Source organism: Nematostella vectensis, chromosome 4 (genome assembly GCF_932526225.1).
Source record: "Nematostella vectensis chromosome 4, jaNemVect1.1, whole genome shotgun sequence".
Lineage (NCBI taxonomy): Eukaryota > Metazoa > Cnidaria > Anthozoa > Actiniaria > Edwardsiidae > Nematostella > Nematostella vectensis.
This window is the reverse complement of record NC_064037.1, coordinates 4,590,294-4,610,934: the sequence shown is the minus strand read 5'-3', so window position 1 is coordinate 4,610,934 and position 20,641 is coordinate 4,590,294. Positions and strand designations below refer to the sequence as shown.

Genomic DNA, 20,641 nt, shown 5'->3' with positions numbered 1-20,641 from the left:
TTAATAAAATAGCAGTGACAGCAATGGTCCAGACGCCTGTGTTTTCATTTATCCGTCTAGTGAGGTGCCTTTAGTCCTGTAGGGTCGAGTTACGGCATCACGGTGCGCGGTCAAACTTTGATTCTTAGCGAACGCAGTGGATTGTTCCGAGGCCTTTTTGAAAACCGTTGGAATCTTGGGCTCGTGGCATCGTCTTCTGTGAGGTGCGTTGTTCTCGCGTGAACTGGTCACCGTTAGTATAGGCTATAGTAAAAGTCCTTTTTATTACACAACCATATGGAAACATAACGACCTTTTTGTTTTACATTTTCGTTCTTTTGATTATAACGTTGGTCCTTGTGAGGCTACAACCATATTTTTCCACCTTTGTGGTGATTGCAAAATAGTCATCGCAAAATGCCTTTTGAGAAAGCTGTGATTGCGCAGTTTCGAGAATCTCGATTAATGACCTAGTATCAAAACAATAAATATTCATTATCTCGTGGGCTAACATATGTTGTTGGTATTATCACATTGCGTGATACCAGTTCACTTATTGAGATTTTAATCGCCTTTGAAAATGTGCAAGAGTGTATAAACCAGGTCTTTATGCAAAGAGCTTAAGTATTTTGATGAGCTAACTATTATTCATCATTTATCGGCGCTCTTATAACACACTGGACACCCCTTTTGGGTCACGATTCTAAAAACAGATATTTTTAAATATGAAAATCATTTTTATCATTGTTGCAGTAGGCTTTGTCAGTCTTTCACAGACACCATAAATAAATAAAACGCTTTTTCAGCATTTCAAGCTAGTTAGTTAAGCTAATATTCCGACTATTTCCTTGCATGAATGCTTGGCGCTAGATTGTCCAATGACTGATCGTATGCTTGCGTGGCTGAATTCTCTAGAAGTATGTGTATAATGCTAACAACAGCGGGTGATTCTACGATATTTTACATAATTGTCGAGAAAAATCAGAAAACTCTGGATGCAACTGGCAATTACCGGGAGGGGTTGTTATGAATTACGAGCACGCGTTAAAGATAATTTATATCAATTGGATAGGGTTGGACAGGTTTGTTTATCGATGCGAAACGACAAACAAAACAACTCTTGAAAAGACAAATCTATAACAACACAATTTTAACATTAAGTTCGCAGGGGTTTAAGATTAACTATTAAAAGAATGCAATGTATTTAAAGAATGCAATTTATACTACAGTAAAATATACGGAAATATGCTAAAATAGACACAATAAGCAGCTTTAGTGAAAAACACCCTTTTTATACTAAATCCTCATTGGTTAATTCTACCGGATGATGGACGATATGAACTTAAAATTGTTTAAACCAAAAAAAAATTAATTAATCTGTTTGTTTTTTCGACATAAACGAGTGGATTCTTTGTTCTCAACGAATGTAGTAGTCCGAGTGGCGGTTTTTCAAGTGCAACCTCTTTCTGTTACGCTAGCCAAAAACTAAGTGTTAAACAGTTAATTCAACTGGCCAATTTGACGAGCTATTGCGATATTGGTCTGAATTTGATAAATGAAGTGTAAATGTTTGTTTGGAGATCTCATCACACTATGTGTCTTCCGATAATGAGTGAAAACAACAACAAGGGCGGCTGACTAAAATTTAAGTAGAGTTGTTTTTAGACACTGATGAAGAGGCAGTAGCCTCGAAACGTCTGTATTTTTACAACATTATTAACGCTGTAAACAAACATTTGGACAAAATATAAAGCGGATGACTAAATCTCTTTAAGTGTTGTCGATCTTGTAAGGACAATAACTGACCTACTGCCTACCCAACAAGTTTGCTCAGATAATCCCCTTCCCCTTTCGTCGCTTGTCTTAGAGCCGCTCAGATAATCCCCTATGAGTTTTATCTTGTTAATTTTTGCAAAATGAGGATATCGAATTAAAATAGTTTTCTCTTTATCAGTAGAAGTGCTAGAAGATCGTCACCAAGTCACCAAGATGTTGAAATTTTTAAAAGGAAAAAGCAGCAAACACGAGGGAAAGGAGGACGAGGAAAAACACAAGGCCAAGAAAAGCAGCAAAGATGAAAAGAAACATAAAAAGGACAAAAAGAAAGAAAAGGCTGCTTCAATGGGCAGTCTAGACGGTGCTGGAGCAACGACTGAGACGAGAAAAATTAAGAAGGAAAAAAGGAAACAAAAGGCCGCGTCTATGGCGAGTCTCGACGGAAGCGGACCAACAATCGAAAAGAAAAAGTGGAGGTTTGGTAAAAAGAAAACTTACGAAATTGGTGAAGCTGGTGGCGTGACGTCAGTGACAAAAACGACGGAGACTAGAACAGAAACGAGGCCAGGGGGGAAAACGGTTACAACGACCGAGGTTCGCACTACTCGCACAAGGAGCGATCAGCGACACCCTGGTGTGCTGTTAGTACAAGCAGATAAACATGACGAGAGAGCTGGAAGAATAACAGATTGGAACCAAGAGGTGGATATCTCAGGTAATCGCGAAACAAGCAAAATACATGTGCAAAAAGAAAATGGGAAGAGAATGGAAAATGGCAAGGAATTTAGAGAAGATGCTAGGATAAGATCATCGAATGAAGAGGAACTAATCTCACCTGAAGACAAAATCGAGTCGCTTCAAGGAGAGACGGGACCCAGGAATAAAGTCGTGACGCCTGGAGGAAAAGTTGTACTTATCGTGACAAGAAAGACAAGTTCTGGTGGAAAACCTGCAGCTGTTAGCGACGGCAAAAATGTCGATCGAGGGAATAAGATGGACCCACCCAAAAACGTGTCCCCACAGATGGAAAAAGACATAGTGAAGGAAGAGGTGAATGTGCAAAATGCAGAACGATCTGTTGACCTTCCATCTTGGCTAGAGGAGGTTAAAGAGGGTGATAAGCCAAAAGACAAGATGGACGGTACGGTTGACATTGCCTTTGATGTGCAAGGGAGAAATAAGCCATCATTACACAGTGAACCAGCGGTCGTTGAGACGGTGAAAGAGGAACAAGTGGAAAATTCGCCAGAGATAGACTGGAGTAAGCTAGAGGACCCACAGCGACGGAATACATTTACCAAGGTATTGACTTATTACAGGTTTCTGATATGGGGTAACTGTGGTATTGGTGGTGATGTAGAGATTGGAAAAACTACAAACGTTTGCCCCACTGTCTGAATCGTTCTAGAGAATTCTGCTTTAATTAAAGGAGCTCTTCGTGGGCCACGGTTTATTCGACAAACCTACAAAAAAGAAGATAGTATAAAAATTCCCACATGAGCTTCTGTTTGGTTTCGTATAGTAGATTTTGCTTTATGGGCTCAGGCCCGTACCTAGGAGGATGCAGAGGGTTCGATCCCCTCTCAGAAAAATGTAAGATCCGACTTTAAACCGCCCTTTAAAGATAGAAGTAAGCTATAGCCTATACAATCTCACATCAGCCTCTTAGAGCTTCAAACCTTAGCATGGTCCATACATTGAAAACTGCTCGCGCTAGATAGATGCGTAACTGGTGATATAGCCCCTTTAAGTAGCACAATATAACAATAGCCCCCCTCTTCGCCCTCAAAAATAACTATTTCTTGGAATATGTTTGCATTCAAAACGTTTTTCGACATTCCTCGAAACAAGGACGTAATATTGCTCAAATGGGTGCATTAAGGGGAGGTATGGGGGATGGTATGGGGTGTAGGGATTTGTAGACAATACACGTTACGGTAGAAGGTAGACAAGAACTGTCAACGATCTTAGCTTGCTGCTAGCTCTGCTGTATTTGCCTGTAAGCCGGTTTTTACTTGGAGTTATTCGGAAATATTTTGTCCTTGAAGCGCGAAGGCGGAGTCGCAAGCTGGCCAAGTGCGCCCCGTCCTTTTGCGAACCACATGATTGCCAACGGCCAAAAGCAAAACGTCTCCGAAAAACCTGAATGAGAGCCGGCAAGTAGGCTAGATGCTAAATGGGTTAATAGGAATCGTTTAGAGTTTTTGTAAAAGAGAATATCATTTATTTAGATGGTGTTCTAAAAAAAATGATGTTATTGTCTAACTAACAAGGTAAACAATTATAAATACAGACCATCATCACCAAGAGAGTCAAAGTCGACCTTCCTGGAAACGCAAGGCAAGAGGACATCCCTGACGGGTCAACACCACAGAAGTGGCTAGTAGATGTAGAGAAATCTCCAGCGAAGACGCCAACAGGATCTGACCATAATAAAGGCCCTCTTCATGTCGATGTGTCACTCACAGATACAAAGCATTCCGCGAACGACTTCCAGAGCCAAAAGCAGGGGATGCGACCAAGAACTCTGCCCGCGGACGGCGCTCCTTATATAGAAAAGCACTTAGAAAATGATGTATCCGACTCGACCCAAAGTGCGCCGGGACCTTGGGCTGATATGCCTGCCTCACCAGGACGAAAAAACATTCTTATCGTGACAAGAAAGACAAGTTCTGGTGAAAAACCTGCAAGTGCTACCGAAAAGAACGGGAAAGATGTCGGGCGGGAGAAGAAGATGGACTCACCCAAAAACATGTCCCCACAGACGGAAAAAGACAGAGTGAAGGAAGAGGTGAATGTGCAAAATGTAGAACGATCTGTTGACCTTCCATCTTGGCTAGAGGAGGTTAAAGAGGGTGATAAGCCAAAAGACAAGATGGACGGTACGGTTGACATTGCATTTGATGTGCAAGGGAGAAATAAGCCATCATTACACAGTGAACCAGCGGTCGTTGAGACGGTGAAAGAGGAACAAGTGGAAAATTCGCCAGAGATAGACTGGAGTAAGCTAGAGGACCCACAGCGACGGAATACATTTACCAAGGTATTGTCTTAAATTACTGATATGGGGGTTCTGTGGTTATAGCGGGAAAGAAAGCGCCCACGTTCAGAAAACTCTATTGATTAACCAAATAATATTTATCAAGATAATCCTGCTACACTGATGCTTTTAACACACTAACACAGCTTACGTAACGCTCATTAACACAGACCATCATCACAAAGAGAGTCAAAGTCACCATTCCTGGAAACATAAGTCAAGAGGACTTCACCGATGGATCGTCACAGACGAGCGAGAAATATGCAGACATGACACCAAAGCGACGAAGCGGAATATGGCTGGTTGATATACACAGATCTCCTGCGAATAAAACGTCCGAATTTGAGCATAGGGATCCTTTTCACGTTGACTTATCAGTCAGTGATCCGGAGCGTTCCGTAGATTCGTATGTCACTGATGGATTGGAGGCCGAGCCGACTGAGTCTAGGCAGGAATTCACTGAAGACGTAGACAAGGTTATTACTACCGACAGCGAGCCTCAAATTATCCACCTTAGCCTCGAGAGTTCACCGGGATCTCGTGACGTGACAACTACAAGCGAGAAGAGGAAGAGTAGAGACAAATACCCGAAGCTTGAGGTAGGCCCACTAAACTATTAATTTATGTTCGAAGTGATGATTGAAGTTAGAATAGTGGGTAGATGAAGTACTAAGGACATCTTTATTATTACTAGGACAATAAATATTATTACTATACGCCCCTAGGTACAGTGGGTAGTCGATGGTCTGGGGAAGTTGTTGGTGAGTGGGGGCGATGTAATTACTCAACGCGATTGCGGGCCCCTAGATATAAGTGGAAGGGAAGGGTGTCAAAATAGGGCCTGGACAATCATACGTTTTCTATGTTGCCACCTTCCCCTTCCTTTCTTCAAAAGACCCTGGATATGCTCTATCATCAACCTTACCTAGTGATTGAGGTACTCCAGCTTTCTAATTCACCATCCCTGACTCTTGTGAAGTTTTCAGTGCACCCCTTCCACACGCTCAAATGAGATTTGAGTTTGCTATCCACCTTAACCTGCTGTTACTAAAGGGTATAAACTCTTCTTTTTTAAGTACATTACATCCCTGGATCTGGAAGACATTGAAGTCTTAAAGTCCCCTGATAAACAGAGACCAGAACTTCAGCGCCAAGATGTGGTCACCCGAACATTGACACAAAGTGCAGTCAACGAGCTGCACACGTCTCCACAAAACGGCGCAGAGCCAGTCGACTATAAAAAAGGCGCAAAGAAAATACCTGGAAGGAAAGACAGTAGTGACTCAAGTTCATCTGAGTCAGACTCGGATCACGAGGAAGGAAACCTGCGATCAAAAATGAGAAAGGCTGAGTTTCACACTAATGGGCTACCAGGCTCATCTCATCATGATTACGAACCTGTTTATGCTGCCGTTGATTTCGACGCGAAGAGGAAAAAAAGGACCGAGACTGGTAGAGTTGGCAAACAGGCCCACTCTGAGCCTGAGTCCAATTACGAAAAGCTTAAGTTCCCTCATCAGTCAGACTACATGAAGCTGCAATATCCTACAAAGATCACCACCACCAATGACGAACAAGTCAAAACAGATAATGGTCCTGCTCACAAGCAACATTTTTCCATGGTAGATGTCACGGTTGGGCAAGATAGTACAGATGGTTTCCAGGAAACAAGAGTCAGAGACAGTTTACCCGTCAAAGTAGAGATGCACCAAAGGTCTGATGATGGCACTACTTCCTCTAGTTCGTCAGATTCGGAGGGAATGGCAGACAAGAAAGAACAGTTGCGAAGAGCAGAGCAGCAGGCACGCCCCACACACGGAATTAGACCGAAAAATTGGGATATCCGAGAGAAAGGAACCGAGATCTACCAAGGAGAGAATCTCTCCAACCGAGGAAGCGAAGACCTTAAATACTGGGAGATAGTTGGTGAACGTGATCAAGCGAATAAGGAACTTGAGTTTGATGTAACGACGAAAGAAACATACAAGCCCGCCAGGGAAGGGTTTGTCCATCGGCAACTTATTTACCACGCCCCGAAAACAGACACGACTGACTTGCCAAGACAGAGTGGGACAGCAAGGGAGAATGGCCTGATTGAAAAGCGCACGGTACTAATCTACTCGCAATAATAATCACTAATAAACGGGAGGGGGATGGGGGGCGGGATTCGAGGAAGTCCTAGTTAAGGAGGCTCGAAATAATTCACTTTGGAGTTGAAAGGCCTGGCTAAACTAGAAGTATTGTAGCATGTGACATGTCTGCTATTTTAGCCAGGCCTTAAGCGTGCGCAACAGGGCTTAGCTCGTGCGAGTCTTTGCTTTAATTGAGCACGTTGACGGTCAGGTTTTAGGATATCAACTCGAAAAAATAATATGTACAACTCCGTATCAATGAAATAGAAGCGTTGACTACTATAAAAAGTCATCAAATGACAGTTATAGCATTAAACCGACTATTTTTAAGCCTCTTAAAAGAGGCGAACCTGTTTTCAAATGCAAGAATGGACGTATAAAAATCAAGAGAGTAGCACAATGTTCACAAGTTCGTTGATACTTGGCGCATGTTTTCGTTAGATATGAAACCTTATGCAAATTTAATCAGTATCCTACACTGACTTTGAGCTGAGAGGTTATTTTCCTTATTCTTATTGTCCAATAAGACAAAAAATAAAATTATATACAAACGCGCGCATAACCTTTTTGCACACTTAACAATTGTTTCCATGGCAGATGAGGACGACCATATGTACAAATCTCTATCAATGAAATAGAAGCAATGACTACTATAAAAAGTCACCAAATGACATGGTTATAGCATTAAACCGACTATTACGAGCCTCTTGATGCAAGAACAGACGTCTAAAAAGCAAAAGACTAGTAGGATGTTTAAAAGTCTGTTGATACGTGGCGCATGTTTTTGTGGGCTGTGAAACCCTTATGCAAATTTGATCAGTATCATACACTGACTTTGAGCTAAGATGTTATTTTTCTTACTCTTATTGTCCGATAAGACAAAAAATTATGACCTTTTTGCTCACTTAACAATTGTTTCCATGGCAGATGAGGACGACCACAACGATCACAAACGGTGATGGAAAAACGGTCACGACAACGACTAGAGATGTTACGGACGACAAAGCGACAAGAACGACTAAAACCGTTACCTCCGAACATACAGATAACGCAGAACACGTAGATGAACGCGTATCGGCGTGGGCATCGGATGGTAACAACGATCCCTCAGTGCGGATGAAAGACCCTTCTGTTGAATTTACAAAGACTAGAAGAGCCCAAGAAACCGGAAAAGCTGTGGAGGTGCAGCCACCCAGAACGGCTTCCAAAGAGTTATTGGCTGATTTTGAAGTGTTTAGATCTAAGCAGCAGGCTCCAAATAAGGCAGTGGGGCGCTCAGATGAGGTGACGAATGAAGTTGCAGTGTCGCATCAGTCGAGAAGGATCGTTGAGAGTGAGACTGTGAGAAAGGGAACAGCGCAGGAACTTCACTCTGAGAATTCAGCACTTGATATCGACTCTATAAGCTCAGAGGGCCCAGGAGATACAGACATGTCACGCCGAATTATCACCACAACGGTAAGTTGATAAAGGGAGTGATACAAGCCCAAAATATGCAAGTAAAAACAAGTATTCAGATTAACCTACGCCCCGTTTTTTCCTTGAGGTTTCGAATCTGCTAACACTGTGGCAAAAAAAAAACATTAGACAAACTTTTGTGATTACAATCACATTCTCCATAGTGTCCCTTGTAGGGAACTTTACATTGTCGTAATTTCCATTGTCCGAGTTACAAAAAATCTACGATTCTTTCCTTTAGGCAATTTAGAATATTTTATAGGAATTAATAAAGCGTGACATAACACCAGAGTAAACAATAAGTATAAACTTTGACTGCTTTTGGAAGAATTTGTACTTGATCACATAGTTTTAAGATGAAAGATGTACACGAATGAGACACTCTTGCAACATTGCATCGTCGAAGAAAATTCCGTGTATTCGTGAGGTGCCTTTCTGGTTGAGTTGTTCTCAGCAGAGCTCAAATCAATAGAACTTGAAGATGTTTTTTTCTTTTAGAGCCTCATCATTATATGGTTCATGCTGATCGTGTGAAATTTTATCCATCTGTGTAAATAGTCTGCATCTTGGGTTTAAACTGGGCTTAATAGTTTACGAGATGTCTGCTCGATGGAGGTATTTTTATAAAAATGCTGTGATGACTGTTAGCACCTTTTTCATTATAAAATAACAACTATAAAACAGTTGCCAATTTGAAAGAAATCATTCTCAGGTACAGGTACACTTTCTACTTGCTGAAAAGTACGATTAGTAAAATTATAATTATTTGATTCAACATGATACAGGTTCAAAAATATCTTCCACCATCCACTGAGACCACATTATCGACTGGACTGATGACATCTGCATTAATGTATTCCATATAGTTATTGTTTTATAAGCACTTGTAGCACTATTGACATGTCTTCATAAACAAAAATTGAGTGATACTTTCTGTATCTCAATGGTACTCCCTGAAAGATTCGCTTCAAAAGTCAATCCTAATGATTTATGACACCAAGTATTGACGTGTAACCATTTTTGTTAACAGCAAGTTTCAACAACTCGGCGTTCCGGCCCGGACGGAAAAACAACAACGACAACCCGTGAGGTAGTCGACAGCGGAGGAAGACAACGAGTAACCGAAAGCACAAGGACTTCGCCAGGAATCGGGCGATACGATTACACGTCGGCACGAAGAAACATCACCGAGTACTCTCCGAGCCAAAGCATAAATACCGAGAGCTCTCCGAGCCGATCGACCAGGACCGATAGGTTCGACAGGAGCTATTCGCCGAGAAAATACGACTTGGAAAAGCCGCGCGCGAACGGCGATGAAGACGGCGAGATCACTGAAGAAATTGTCGTCGTCAACAAGAAAAAGAAAGTCAGGCTCCCAAAGAATTTTCTTGACCCAGAACCGAGTAAGCCACCGCGGGCGACGATACCGCTGGACAAGCTGGTCGATGCACCGGCGCGAAAGAAGAAGGAGCCAGTCAGGTACCGCAACCAAGTTCGGGAGAATGTGCGACCTTCCCAGTCAGAGAAGAGAGAGGCGCCAGACTTGGCACTTCTCGAGAAGATAACAAGGGAGCTTGGGAAAAATAAAAACTAGAATTGGAAGATTAATTATCTTCTTTTAAACACCGTTAACAACTGATAAGGAGTACAATATTTCGAATGCTATAACCTCTGAAATTTTCAACGAACTGTTGCTTGTAAATACAAAATAATAGCTAACTACATTTGGCATATCTTTGCAAAACGTCTGGGCGCAAAAGATAAAAAAGTGAGGGTACATGAAAAGTGCTCTCTGATAAAGCAAGCTTAATGCAAAAACCAGAAAAGAAGGATCACCCGCTTTGTCTGAAGGTTCACATACAGTTAGACATTGGCATGCACAAAAAGTTGTCTAAAATCGAAGTATCGAAGTTGTCAGTGGTGGAAAATGTTCATACAATCTTTGTGAAAATATTTGGACCATGAGGGTTGAGTTTGCTTTCTCAAAAAAGATGACAATGCATCCTATAGCTTTCTATACTATATAGCCTGCAAATGTATTCATCAAATCTCACATAAAAAAGAAACAAAAATGTCAGGACTGGGGCACATTTTTTAGATTATGGGGACTGTTAAAAACAAAATTATTGGCCAAGGTTGTTTGGCAAAAATCAAATGTCAATAAGACTCAAATATATATTTAGTGAAAATTTTACAAATTTTCATAAATTGTTATTTGTCTATTCTATTACAATGTATTGTCGCCTATGAGTAGGGAAACATTTACCTAAGTTACCCACAGACAGCCCAAAACCACTGGTTTGTGAAGATTGAGACTTCAGAGGAAATGTGAAATAAATCTAAATCTTTCATATAAATCGTCCTTCTTAATAAGTTTTCCCTCAATTCATCGCAATATACATATGAAATTAAATTATCCAACATTTCTTCCGAAATTTTCAGCCTCAGATTTTCCCTTTATCATTATTGCTGTAAAAAAGCGTGCACTAATTGCACCTTGGGTGCCTTGGTGTTGGTTCCTCTGATAAATCTTTTTCCTAAGGAGTCTGACCTGTGCTTGACTATCGGTTATAGCTCGGACATGTTGCCTTCACTTGCATCCATCCTTCTTCAAACAACTTCACAATTTCTACAGGGAAATGAAAACACACATACAGTTGTTTTCTGACTAAAGTAAGCGTTCTGGTTATATGTCAGTATGCAATATAACGAATTTGATTCTACAATGTCAAATTGTCCAACGGAAGACAATATGTAGTGGGTAAAATTGATTGAATCAGAGGCGGATCTAGGGGTGGCTTGAGATATTTTTAAATATGTCGCTAAATAACAACAAATATAAGGTAATCCACGCAAGATCAATGAATCCGCCCCCCCCTTTCTTGAAAGCCTTGCTTCGGCCCCCCTTTTTGGAACTCTTATTATACTTTTATTATATGGTCTGTCAGGGTGAGGAATATTTATATACTATACTCTAACCTTCGTGTAAAGGGCCCTGCTTCGTTGCATCAAAGTTCCTTTCCATGTGATTCATGTTCGAAGCTCCAAGGATAACTACATCTAAACGAAGACAAAAGCATTTAGTCTCCAGTAGAAATTTAAAAGCAAACTTAAGTACTCTTCAGTTTAGTACACTAAGCTCAGGATAGAAAATAAGGTAATAAGGCATTTCAAGTCTAGTTACAATTTTATTATGCAGAGCTGTAGAAGGCCACGTAAGATTTGTGGGAGGGGGGCACAATAAAGAAACATTAAGAAAATATTGAAATATTGGCTAAGCTCAAACGTCATACTTATCATCCATGAGCCGTACTCAATGCAAATGAACCAGGTGCACTATTGCTCATGGAAAATACGACGTTTGAGCAAAGCCTTTGAGTGAAAAAGACTGGTTTTGTGCTGAAAATACTGATGCAGAAAAATGCATCATGCTAAACTTAAACTAATTGCACACTTATGCAAAAAATGGGAATTTACACGAATAATATAAATTGATCTAGGATTAAAATATTAAGTCCTCTTTGTGGTCATCGGCTTAGCTTGTAGAAAAAGCTTATGCCTCATACCAAAGTGCAAACACACTGTGTGAGCAGCCTTCTCCACTTGATTGCCGAAAAGTGGGCCATTTCTTATTAGGATCGTCAAATACTATCCCTCTTCCATGTGATACCTATGACAACGCACACCCCTCAGACAATCCTGGGTACACGCCTGATGTCAAACATGTCATGGCAGCTCATACCTAACACTGGAATGTAGGAAGCAAAGATATGATCATACAAGCATTACCTGCATGTTTGCCATTCAGTTTTGAGTGGTGGTACATCCATCGCAGGGAGGCATCCGTAAGAGAGACTTTATCTTCGCCATAGAGCTCCTTCAACTTGGCTTTTACCTTATCCAAAGTATCAAATATTTCTTTTTTCCAAAAACGATCAAAGTAACTGTAAGAAAAGAAAAACATTTTAGGCATTTCCAAACAATAAAATGTAAACCTTTTTAAAAGAACTGTTGTGTTGCATCTTTTGTGCAAAGAATGCAGGAATGTTTGGTGAAACATGGAGGTCCTTAAATGACATCTCCTTTGGCTGTTGGTAAAGTGTAGAGTCTTCAAAGAGTGGAGTGAGAATCCTACATTTTCGTCCATGCCCCATTTCCAAAGAATCGGCCTTCTGGCTTTTTCTCTTCCATGTCAGAGAAGCTGAATTTTCCTGTTAATATTCCACCAGCCAACTGCAAGAAAGTAAAGATAGCATGAACTTTGCTGCATCATGGGACCCAAGGCAACACGGAGACCGGAAGCGGAAGTATGCCCAAAGATGAAAGAAAAGTTCCCCTCCTTCTTTTGTTCTCCAGTACTCCAGCTTTTGGTCTTCGTGGCAAAGGGTACCCATGGATGGTGGTAACTGCATGCACCTCTTTCTCTTAATTAGGAATTGTCCAATCACAAAATTCCTTCTATATGTCTGCAGCACACTTTCTTAGCAAAATCTGTGTGTAATTCTTTCATAAAGAAGATACCAGCCTACTCACAGGATTATAGGCATAAAATCGCATATTAAATCTCCTCAAACAGGGCAATAATTCCTTCTCAACCTCCCTAAAACAGAATAAAACAAGATCAAAAGTCATCAATACAAGCCAAACCTGTTGACATTCCTAGAACAGGGTTGATATAAAGCACTATATAAATACTTAATAATCATAATCTGTGACGTTCCATGTGAAAATCCAATCAAGCTAAAGCTTTCTATTCCACCTCATTACATAAAAACTGTCAGTACACCTCCCCCCTAGAACATACATATTGACTTCACCCCTACTTTCCACTCACCTTGTAACAGCATTATACATCCCTTGGTAGAGTGTGGGGAGAATGTAGTTGTTGGCTTTGCACAAGTAGTAGATTTCGGCCTATAAAAGTACACAAAATTACCTCGCAATAAAACAGCATGGCTAACACATAGAGAAATCACTCTCCAATGGCAATAAGAGCATTCTTCTGAATTCATCAAAACTGACACAATGGATTAAATTTCAAAGGCTAAAACAAACTCACCACTTCCCATGCTGCATAATTAGACAAGCCAAACTCTTTAAATTTTCCTTCTGCAAAAATGAAAAAAATACACATCCAACAATAAATTTACTTTGTTCAATAATGCTTTTAATTTGTGTGTGCTAAAACAGATGTGTGTGGGGAGAGGGGGTGGTTATTTGTTATATTCAGCAACAAAACAAATTGAAACACCTAGTAATCAGATGCATTTTGTACCTTTGTGTAGCTGATCTACGGCTTTCAAGGATTCCTCTATAGGGGTTTTATGATCTGGTGCATGTAGATAAAAGATGTCAACCTTGTCGAGCTTCATCCTTTTCAAGGAGGTGTTCATCTGTTCTAGGACTCTGTCAAATTTCAAACCTGTTGATACAAATATATGCAAGTTACCTGTATAGCCTAAATGAGATTGCTGTGAGGGGTGCACAGTCAAAGGTATCATTTGGAAAAAGGACAGTATTTGATAAGAATTGATAAGTATTTGATAAGAAATGACCCACTTTTGGGTCAGTACGCAGCTCTTACAAGCTGCAATTTGATTAGGCAAATGAACAATATCCGCACCTCGACACAAAGAACGAGAAGAAAAGAGACAAAAGAACTCCTTTGTAGAGCAAAGATAATAGGAGACAAAGCAGCTGCGTACAGAATCAGAATCAGAATGATTTATTGTCCTTCAGTGTACAAACTCTGGCGCATTTGAATACATGAACAATAAATGATAAAGTAATGAAAATGCAGGCAGAAAACAGGTGTTTTATGACTGAACAGCCACTTTGCGCCTTTCAAAACAAGTGAAGATGTATTTGGCTATTTTAGCAGCATTAGACTTGGACAGATTGATAAGCGCCATAAAACTTAAATGGGGCTTATCTAGTTCTTGCCATAATTTTTCTTTTCCTTTTCCGTACAGTTTGCAATTTTCTACATTCCCGGGGCAAAAAGGGCAAAATCTCTCTTCTGCTCGGAAAAAGGGCCGTTTGTATCGCCCTTTCTCTATCCCTAGTTGATGATCACTTATTCGTAATTTAGTTAAAGCAACACGGTGTTTTATGATTTTACATTCCAGCAGATAATCCTCTAGCTTATAATTTGAATTAAAAAGATGGAATGTTCTTAATTTATTCTTTGAATTGTTTCTTCTGTTGCTGTCATCATAAATCGTGCCATAGAAAGTTTGATTTCAATATCTTTGAGGCGCATTTCAAAGGCAGAAATAATATTTTGGGTTGCTTGCGCATCTATATTTTCTTGTGAATCCCAAAGCCATCCAAACCCGTTTGCGAATAAGGTTTCTTTGACGAGGTTACCCTACTCCCACTTACTCCAACTTACTCCCACTTTTTGGCAGCCAAAGGGGGGGGGTGCATGTACCCCTCTAGGTAAGCACTTGTAATAGCTTGCCAACAAATTTTAAATGAATATCTTAATATGATATATTGAGTAATATATAATGATGTCACAGTAGCTTTTGCCCAATGAAGTTCTATTGACTCACCCTTTTTGCTCCATGGGTTGGCCTTTGTGGCAATGACAACCTGCAACAGAAACAATTAGTCCAGCGGATATGTGAATTGCACACTTTTTGCTAAAGTTACCAATTTTAGCATAGTAATAGTTTTTAATACCCTTTTTAAGATAGGCTATAGAGCCAAGCTCAGATCGGCTTTAATTTTTAATTAATAAGGAGTATTGATTTTGCCACCATTTTGAACCGGAAGTAATCTACCTTTTTATAAAAAATAAATAAACTTGCACATTTTGATACTGTTTTTCACTAGACAACTAATATGAAAGTCAAAGAATGTATTGAAACCCAATATTTAAAAAAAAAACCCGCAAATTTGTCATTTTTGGAACTTCAAAGGTGATAGCCACCTTTAACCGGAAGTAGTTGAAAGTAAAACCTCGGACGTTTATTTCACCCCGCGCCCTCTAGCAAAAGACAACAATTTTATTGCAGTTGTAAGTTGAAATAACCTTTATAAGATGAGCTATGGAGCCAAGATAAAATCGACTTTTATCACCGACTAATATGGTTTATTATAATTGCAGCCATTTTGCACTGGAGATTAATTTTTTGAAAGCACAGAGATGCACATCTTGTTTAAAAGTCTACGACTAAAATATTCATGAAATCCATTTAATACTTTTAGGTTGTAAAAAAAAAGGAAAACTGATTAGGTTTCTGCTATTAATTTTACCTTTTTTTTAAACCGGAAGTAGGTTTCCAGACCTGTTTCTACACACTCTAATCAAACCAGATTAATGCATATACGAATAAGCAATGAAGCATTTTTAAAAAAGAATTGCACAAATGATAAATGCACCAATTTAATATAAAGAAAATGTTTTCTTTCTATGTGAGCCTCGACATTTTGTTAAAAATTAGTGAAATCTTAGTCAGGTTGGACGTTCTTAAAAAAAGATTCTTATAAAACAAAATAAGTGTGGTTCATAATACGTCGGTCTAACGTAATCACAAACTCAGATGAGAATTGTTTTTTTATTTAATGCAGTTCAGATATCTTACAGCTTTATCGTTAAACGATTCAATGGAGCTGCAAAGGGCTGAACATTTCGAGCTAGCTTTGGTGCAAGTGCAGCATGCTGGGCAGCCTCTCTTGCATCTAATAGCTCTTGGTTCCTCATCTAATAGTTCTTTGGCTTCTTGGAACGCCTTGGAAAGCTCTAGTAGCGTTTGCTTAAAGCGGCTATGGCAACTGTTGTCCATTGTGCTAAAAAGACGGAAGTACTGAGACAGGGAGGAGTGCTTGCCCCCAACAATGGCCTGCTTGAAAGGCAGCTTTCTTGGTGTGTTGTATGATAGCTGCCTTCGCCGGTAGAATGACATCAAATGCTGTTCCTTTCTTCACGAAAAGCTGCATTCTTGCCTTGTCTACTTCCGATTCTCTGTACTTGTTGGTCGTATAGCAGCAGTGGGAAGCACTCAAGTGTTGCCAAACATTCTGTCGGAATCTTAACTGGCCTGAAGGCTAGCTGTCGAAGACCATCTGTGGCTTCGGGGAATACAGCAAGTATTGTCTTTTCCCCCTAGCCACACAACAGGATACAGTATCACCTGTAAATGCGTGAAATTCTAATTGGCGAGATACTTCTTTGACTCTTCTGTAGAAAAAGGAAGAAAGGCAAGAAGAGTGTTTAGCGGACACCCGAGGCCACCAGATTAACAGCACTTGCACACATTCATGTGTGCAGTCGTTAAAAGACGTTGAAGTCAATTGGTGGAGCGGCCCGCTCCCGGGGTACTTGGAATCCCCATCAGGCTTGTCACATAAGCAGTTGCTTTTGTCTTCTTTCTTTCCTCTTGATCCAGCTATTGAGCGTGAATGTTTGGTATACTTGGGCTGGCTATATGTGTCTTTTAAATCATTTATAGACGCATGACTTTTCACTATCGGATTAAATTATTGGCCATTTTAATATCCCAAGATAATCCGTGATTAAATCAGATTTTCTTTTGGCTCCATAGCTTATCTTGAAAAGATGGCCCTAAATTACTCCTGAAACAAGTTTTTTTTTTGTTTTGTTTAAAGGCGCAAAGTGAAACAAGCGTGCCATTATTTACTCTTGACTACTTCCGGTTCAAAATCGCTGTCACCGTAAAAATTACAAAAATTAAAAAATCTTGTTACTTTACGAACTCTTTTGTTTAGATGCATTTCCTGACTTACATTTTATTTGTCTATGAATAAACTTTCTGTGTGAGTTTATTTATTTTTTTGGAAAAAGTTAGTTTACTTCCGGTTCAAAATGGCGGCCAAATCAATATTCATTATTAATAAGAAATTAAAGCCGAACTGAGCTTGGCTCAATAGCCTATCTTGTAAGAGCTATCAAAAACTATCACTATGCTAAAATTGATAACTTTAGCAAAAAGTGTGCAATTCAAGGTTAAATCTGCACATATCTGCTGGACTAAATAAGAATGACTACATGCTGGAAACTCTGTCAATTGTACTATGTACATACAGTACCTTTGGATCTTTTAGAAGGTCTATCTCTCCCATAATCTCTTCAGTTTTACCATCTGCGTACCTACGATCCAAAAAAAAACAATAGATCCAATTATCCATAAAAGAAAAACAAGCAGCATTCAGCACCTTTGTCCATTTGTCAAACATTTTCTAATTAGAGATGGTAAAAAACTTACATAAAAGCAGTGTCAAACTCATAGCATCCATTCTGAAAACAAAATTCGACCATTCTCTTGGCCTACAATAAATAAATTTTAACAAGGCATTAATTATACACTTATAACAGGACTGCAGTAACAGTGATTTTGGTCATCAAAGAGCTTGTAGGGCTCAAGGATGTTGGATAACTTTAGATGCTGTACCTCTGTAAAGACCAGAAAAAAGTTGACTATCGCCGGCAGCTGACCGCTATTTTAAACCCTGCTGTTATAGCAAAAGGGACGGGGTAGGGGGGTGTGATGATACCAAGCATGTACAGACAGAAAGATGGACGGACAGGCCGTAATTACTGTGTAATCATTTAGATAAAACTTTCAAATACCACAATTCTATAGCATTTATTTTTGGCAAACGTGCAAATTACTTATTACAAAAAATCATATGTATCATATATTAAAATAGCAAGCAGGTTAAATTTTAACAATTTCACCATTATCATTATCATTCAATAGCAGGCTATTCCCTTTTTTCATGAAAAAAGAATTTTATAGCACTAGCTGACGTTGACTTTATATTTTGCAAGTGTGAAATTTCTCTCAATAAATCACAAATATTGTAAATTTCGATAAAGCAGGTGACATTGACAATTTCAAAGTAAAATCAAGGTGAAATCACACAATATACAGTAGACAAATATACCTTTGCTTATTTACAAATAATGCCTTTGCTTATTGACAAAATGCAATTGAATGAAGTGTAAAAATCTTTAATAAAAGATCTATAAAAATATCTGCTTTATTTTGAACACTTTTGCACGCTGAATCCCTTGCTTTGGGAACAAAAGGCCTCAAAGATTCAGGAATCTTGAAAAGACAATCAATTACAATGGAGAAGGGGCTGGATCCACTTCAGGTAGTTCTTAAATCTATACAATAAAAATACTACAGGGAAGACAAGTACAAGGGCTGTCAACCAAATGAGTTTGTCCCTACCACCGGCCACTCTATTTCTGCTGCCACTTGGTGTGTGTTGTGTGCCATTCGCAACTACTAGACTGATGGTAGTTGGATGGGGGGTTGCACTCGTGCTTGGCATCAACTGCTTTACAACAGCCCTAGTGTTGCTGATATGGGCACTGCTTGGCAAGCTTTGAGTGGCATCAGACGACACTAGGTTGTTGGTTGTGGAAGAAGATGTTGTAATGCTGCTTGACTGTAGCTCTTTTACATAAGAACTAGTGTTGCATGCTCGTGTGAGCTTCACCTTATGGCGTTCTGCAGTGCCTGCATCAAGTTTAGTGACTTTGCATGTCAATGAAGCCATTCTAAAACTTGGGGACTTGTTCCATTTAGTAAAAGAGTTCCAGTTTTATTGTTGAAGTGTCCTATGTCTTTGTAAACAGGGTTCCAAGTGAGAACATGACCAGAAAAGAACAGAATAACTCTGTTCCATTTGCAATGCCAGGTGATGGCTGCAATATTATTTTGCTTGACTCGAGGTAAGGCACCACAATGTATGGAAATACTTTTCGGAAGTTTGGGGCAAACATTAACTCTTGTGCTTGTTAGCAAGCCCATACAGTCAAACTGCACATCGTAGGATAGTTGATGAAAAGAATCACTTTCACAGGTGAATTTTCCCTCATCAGAAGAAAGCATGTTCCTTATAATCAAGGATCCATTCAGTTCTACAGATGCTCGTCCTCCAAACAAATTCAGTAGGTTAGGGTAGGTTTGGACATTAGCCTTCTCGATAAGTGCAAGTTTCACGGTCAGGTTGTTCCCATCATTATATAACCAGCGGAATCGTGTCTCTTTCAAAGCGCATTTCAGCTCCAAATCTTCACCATAACAAAAAGATACCCACTGCTTTCCCATTTTCCCCACCATTTGTCCATTTACCAACGACATCTGGAGTAAGATGGTGAGGAAAAAAACGAAGTACATTGTTACACAGTTTGTCAAAAGTAAGATCAGTAGAAATGAATGAATGAACGTGAAGCCGAGATGTCAGTTCATTGGTCAAAATTTGGCCAGTCACAGACAGTGCATAATTATTGCTGACAAATCAAAATTATATCCACAAATGCATATATACGCTTTAAAAATGTGCGCATATTAAATTACGGCCCGTCTGAGCTGACTAACGTTACTTACGTCTTCCAAGTTTACTTTCCTTCCAAACTCCATGGTTCCAAACGCTGTTCGAACACTCTCAGACATTATGAATCTATCGTAAATAATGCAAACAGTACCGAAAAGGGTATTTGTATATATAAGCAAAGAACACTCCAAAATAGATTCCTTCTAAGTTTGATATGAGGGTGGGTTACCCAGATTTTTCGGAAGAACAACTAGGCGTTCTTATGAAGTTAGAGGAAGACTGCGCTCGAACACACAGACAACCCAACATCTGATTATATAAAAGTCCTGGGCCACGGGCTAAAGGATAAAACAGAAACGGTTATTTGTGTGCATCTAGTGAGCTATTAAAATTCGCGAAAACTGAGTGGGTGCGCTCTTCTTACCTTTAAGGAGGCTCGTTATTAATTCTTTATAGCTTCTTTTTCAATTTACTCGTTATAAAATTGACGTCTAGTTGTCTCAAATCTCGTCGATTTCATCCATGTTTTCGGAGGATCATATTTAATCATCCGTATTAGATGTGCTACTGTTATTTTATTTATAGGTAACCGATTTAAAGTTATTTAACATATGAACAGACCAGTATGAACTTTCCAATATATTTCCAAAAATAACCGATTCTTTTTTTTAAAATTTGCGAGGAGACATAGCTTATACTTAGGCATGATGGGAATCATAGTGGCAAGTCTAAACTGACCATGATTTTTTTTGTCCGTATACTCCATTTTCTACCTTTGCCTCGGGCAACATTGCGTTATCTTTCAATTTGTTTTAGAGAAAGCATATACACCTTTGTTGTTTTCAGCAAATAAAAGCTTAGCGGTTGTCTTCATATATACGCAAAGGACAGAGGTATAGAACGCGGAATGCCAGTTAAGCCGAAGTGCGGCACGCGT

General features: G+C 39.5%; 2 protein-coding genes across 5 annotated transcripts; one reads left to right on the top strand and one right to left on the bottom strand.

The window, feature by feature from the left end:
• The first annotated feature begins 1 nt into the window (after position 1).
• On the top strand, positions 2–10,742 carry LOC5513054 (enolase-phosphatase E1). 3 transcript variants are annotated; one of them, XM_032382626.2, is made up of 7 exons: positions 2–203; positions 1,937–3,057; positions 4,049–4,798; positions 4,966–5,394; positions 5,872–6,903; positions 7,855–8,385; positions 9,416–10,742. In XM_032382626.2, the coding sequence occupies exons 2-7, from the start codon at positions 1,969–1,971 to the stop codon at positions 9,977–9,979; spliced, it is 4,395 nt and encodes a 1,464-aa protein (XP_032238517.2). In that variant the 5' UTR covers positions 2–203; positions 1,937–1,968; the 3' UTR covers positions 9,980–10,742. The 3 variants fall into 3 exon arrangements, with proteins under 3 accessions (XP_032238517.2, XP_032238518.2, XP_032238519.2); XM_032382627.2 differs by having other exon boundaries at positions 1,934–3,057; XM_032382628.2 differs by lacking the exon at positions 4,049–4,798.
• LOC5513066 (aflatoxin B1 aldehyde reductase member 2) lies at positions 9,982–19,961 on the bottom strand. 2 transcript variants are annotated; one of them, XR_007307643.1, is made up of 13 exons: positions 19,758–19,961; positions 17,619–17,680; positions 17,443–17,503; positions 14,943–14,982; positions 13,661–13,807; positions 13,445–13,494; positions 13,220–13,299; positions 12,919–12,985; positions 12,521–12,618; positions 12,175–12,329; positions 11,365–11,445; positions 10,881–11,014; positions 9,982–10,808 (listed from the first exon to the last, which is right to left on the bottom strand). XR_007307643.1 is itself a non-coding variant. In XM_032382632.2 (12 exons), the coding sequence occupies exons 1-12, from the start codon at positions 19,821–19,823 to the stop codon at positions 10,947–10,949; spliced, it is 975 nt and encodes a 324-aa protein (XP_032238523.2). In that variant the 5' UTR covers positions 19,824–19,961; the 3' UTR covers positions 9,982–10,946. The 2 variants fall into 2 exon arrangements, 1 of the variants encoding a protein (XP_032238523.2); XM_032382632.2 differs by having other exon boundaries at positions 9,982–11,014.
• Positions 19,962–20,641: the final 680 nt, after the last annotated feature.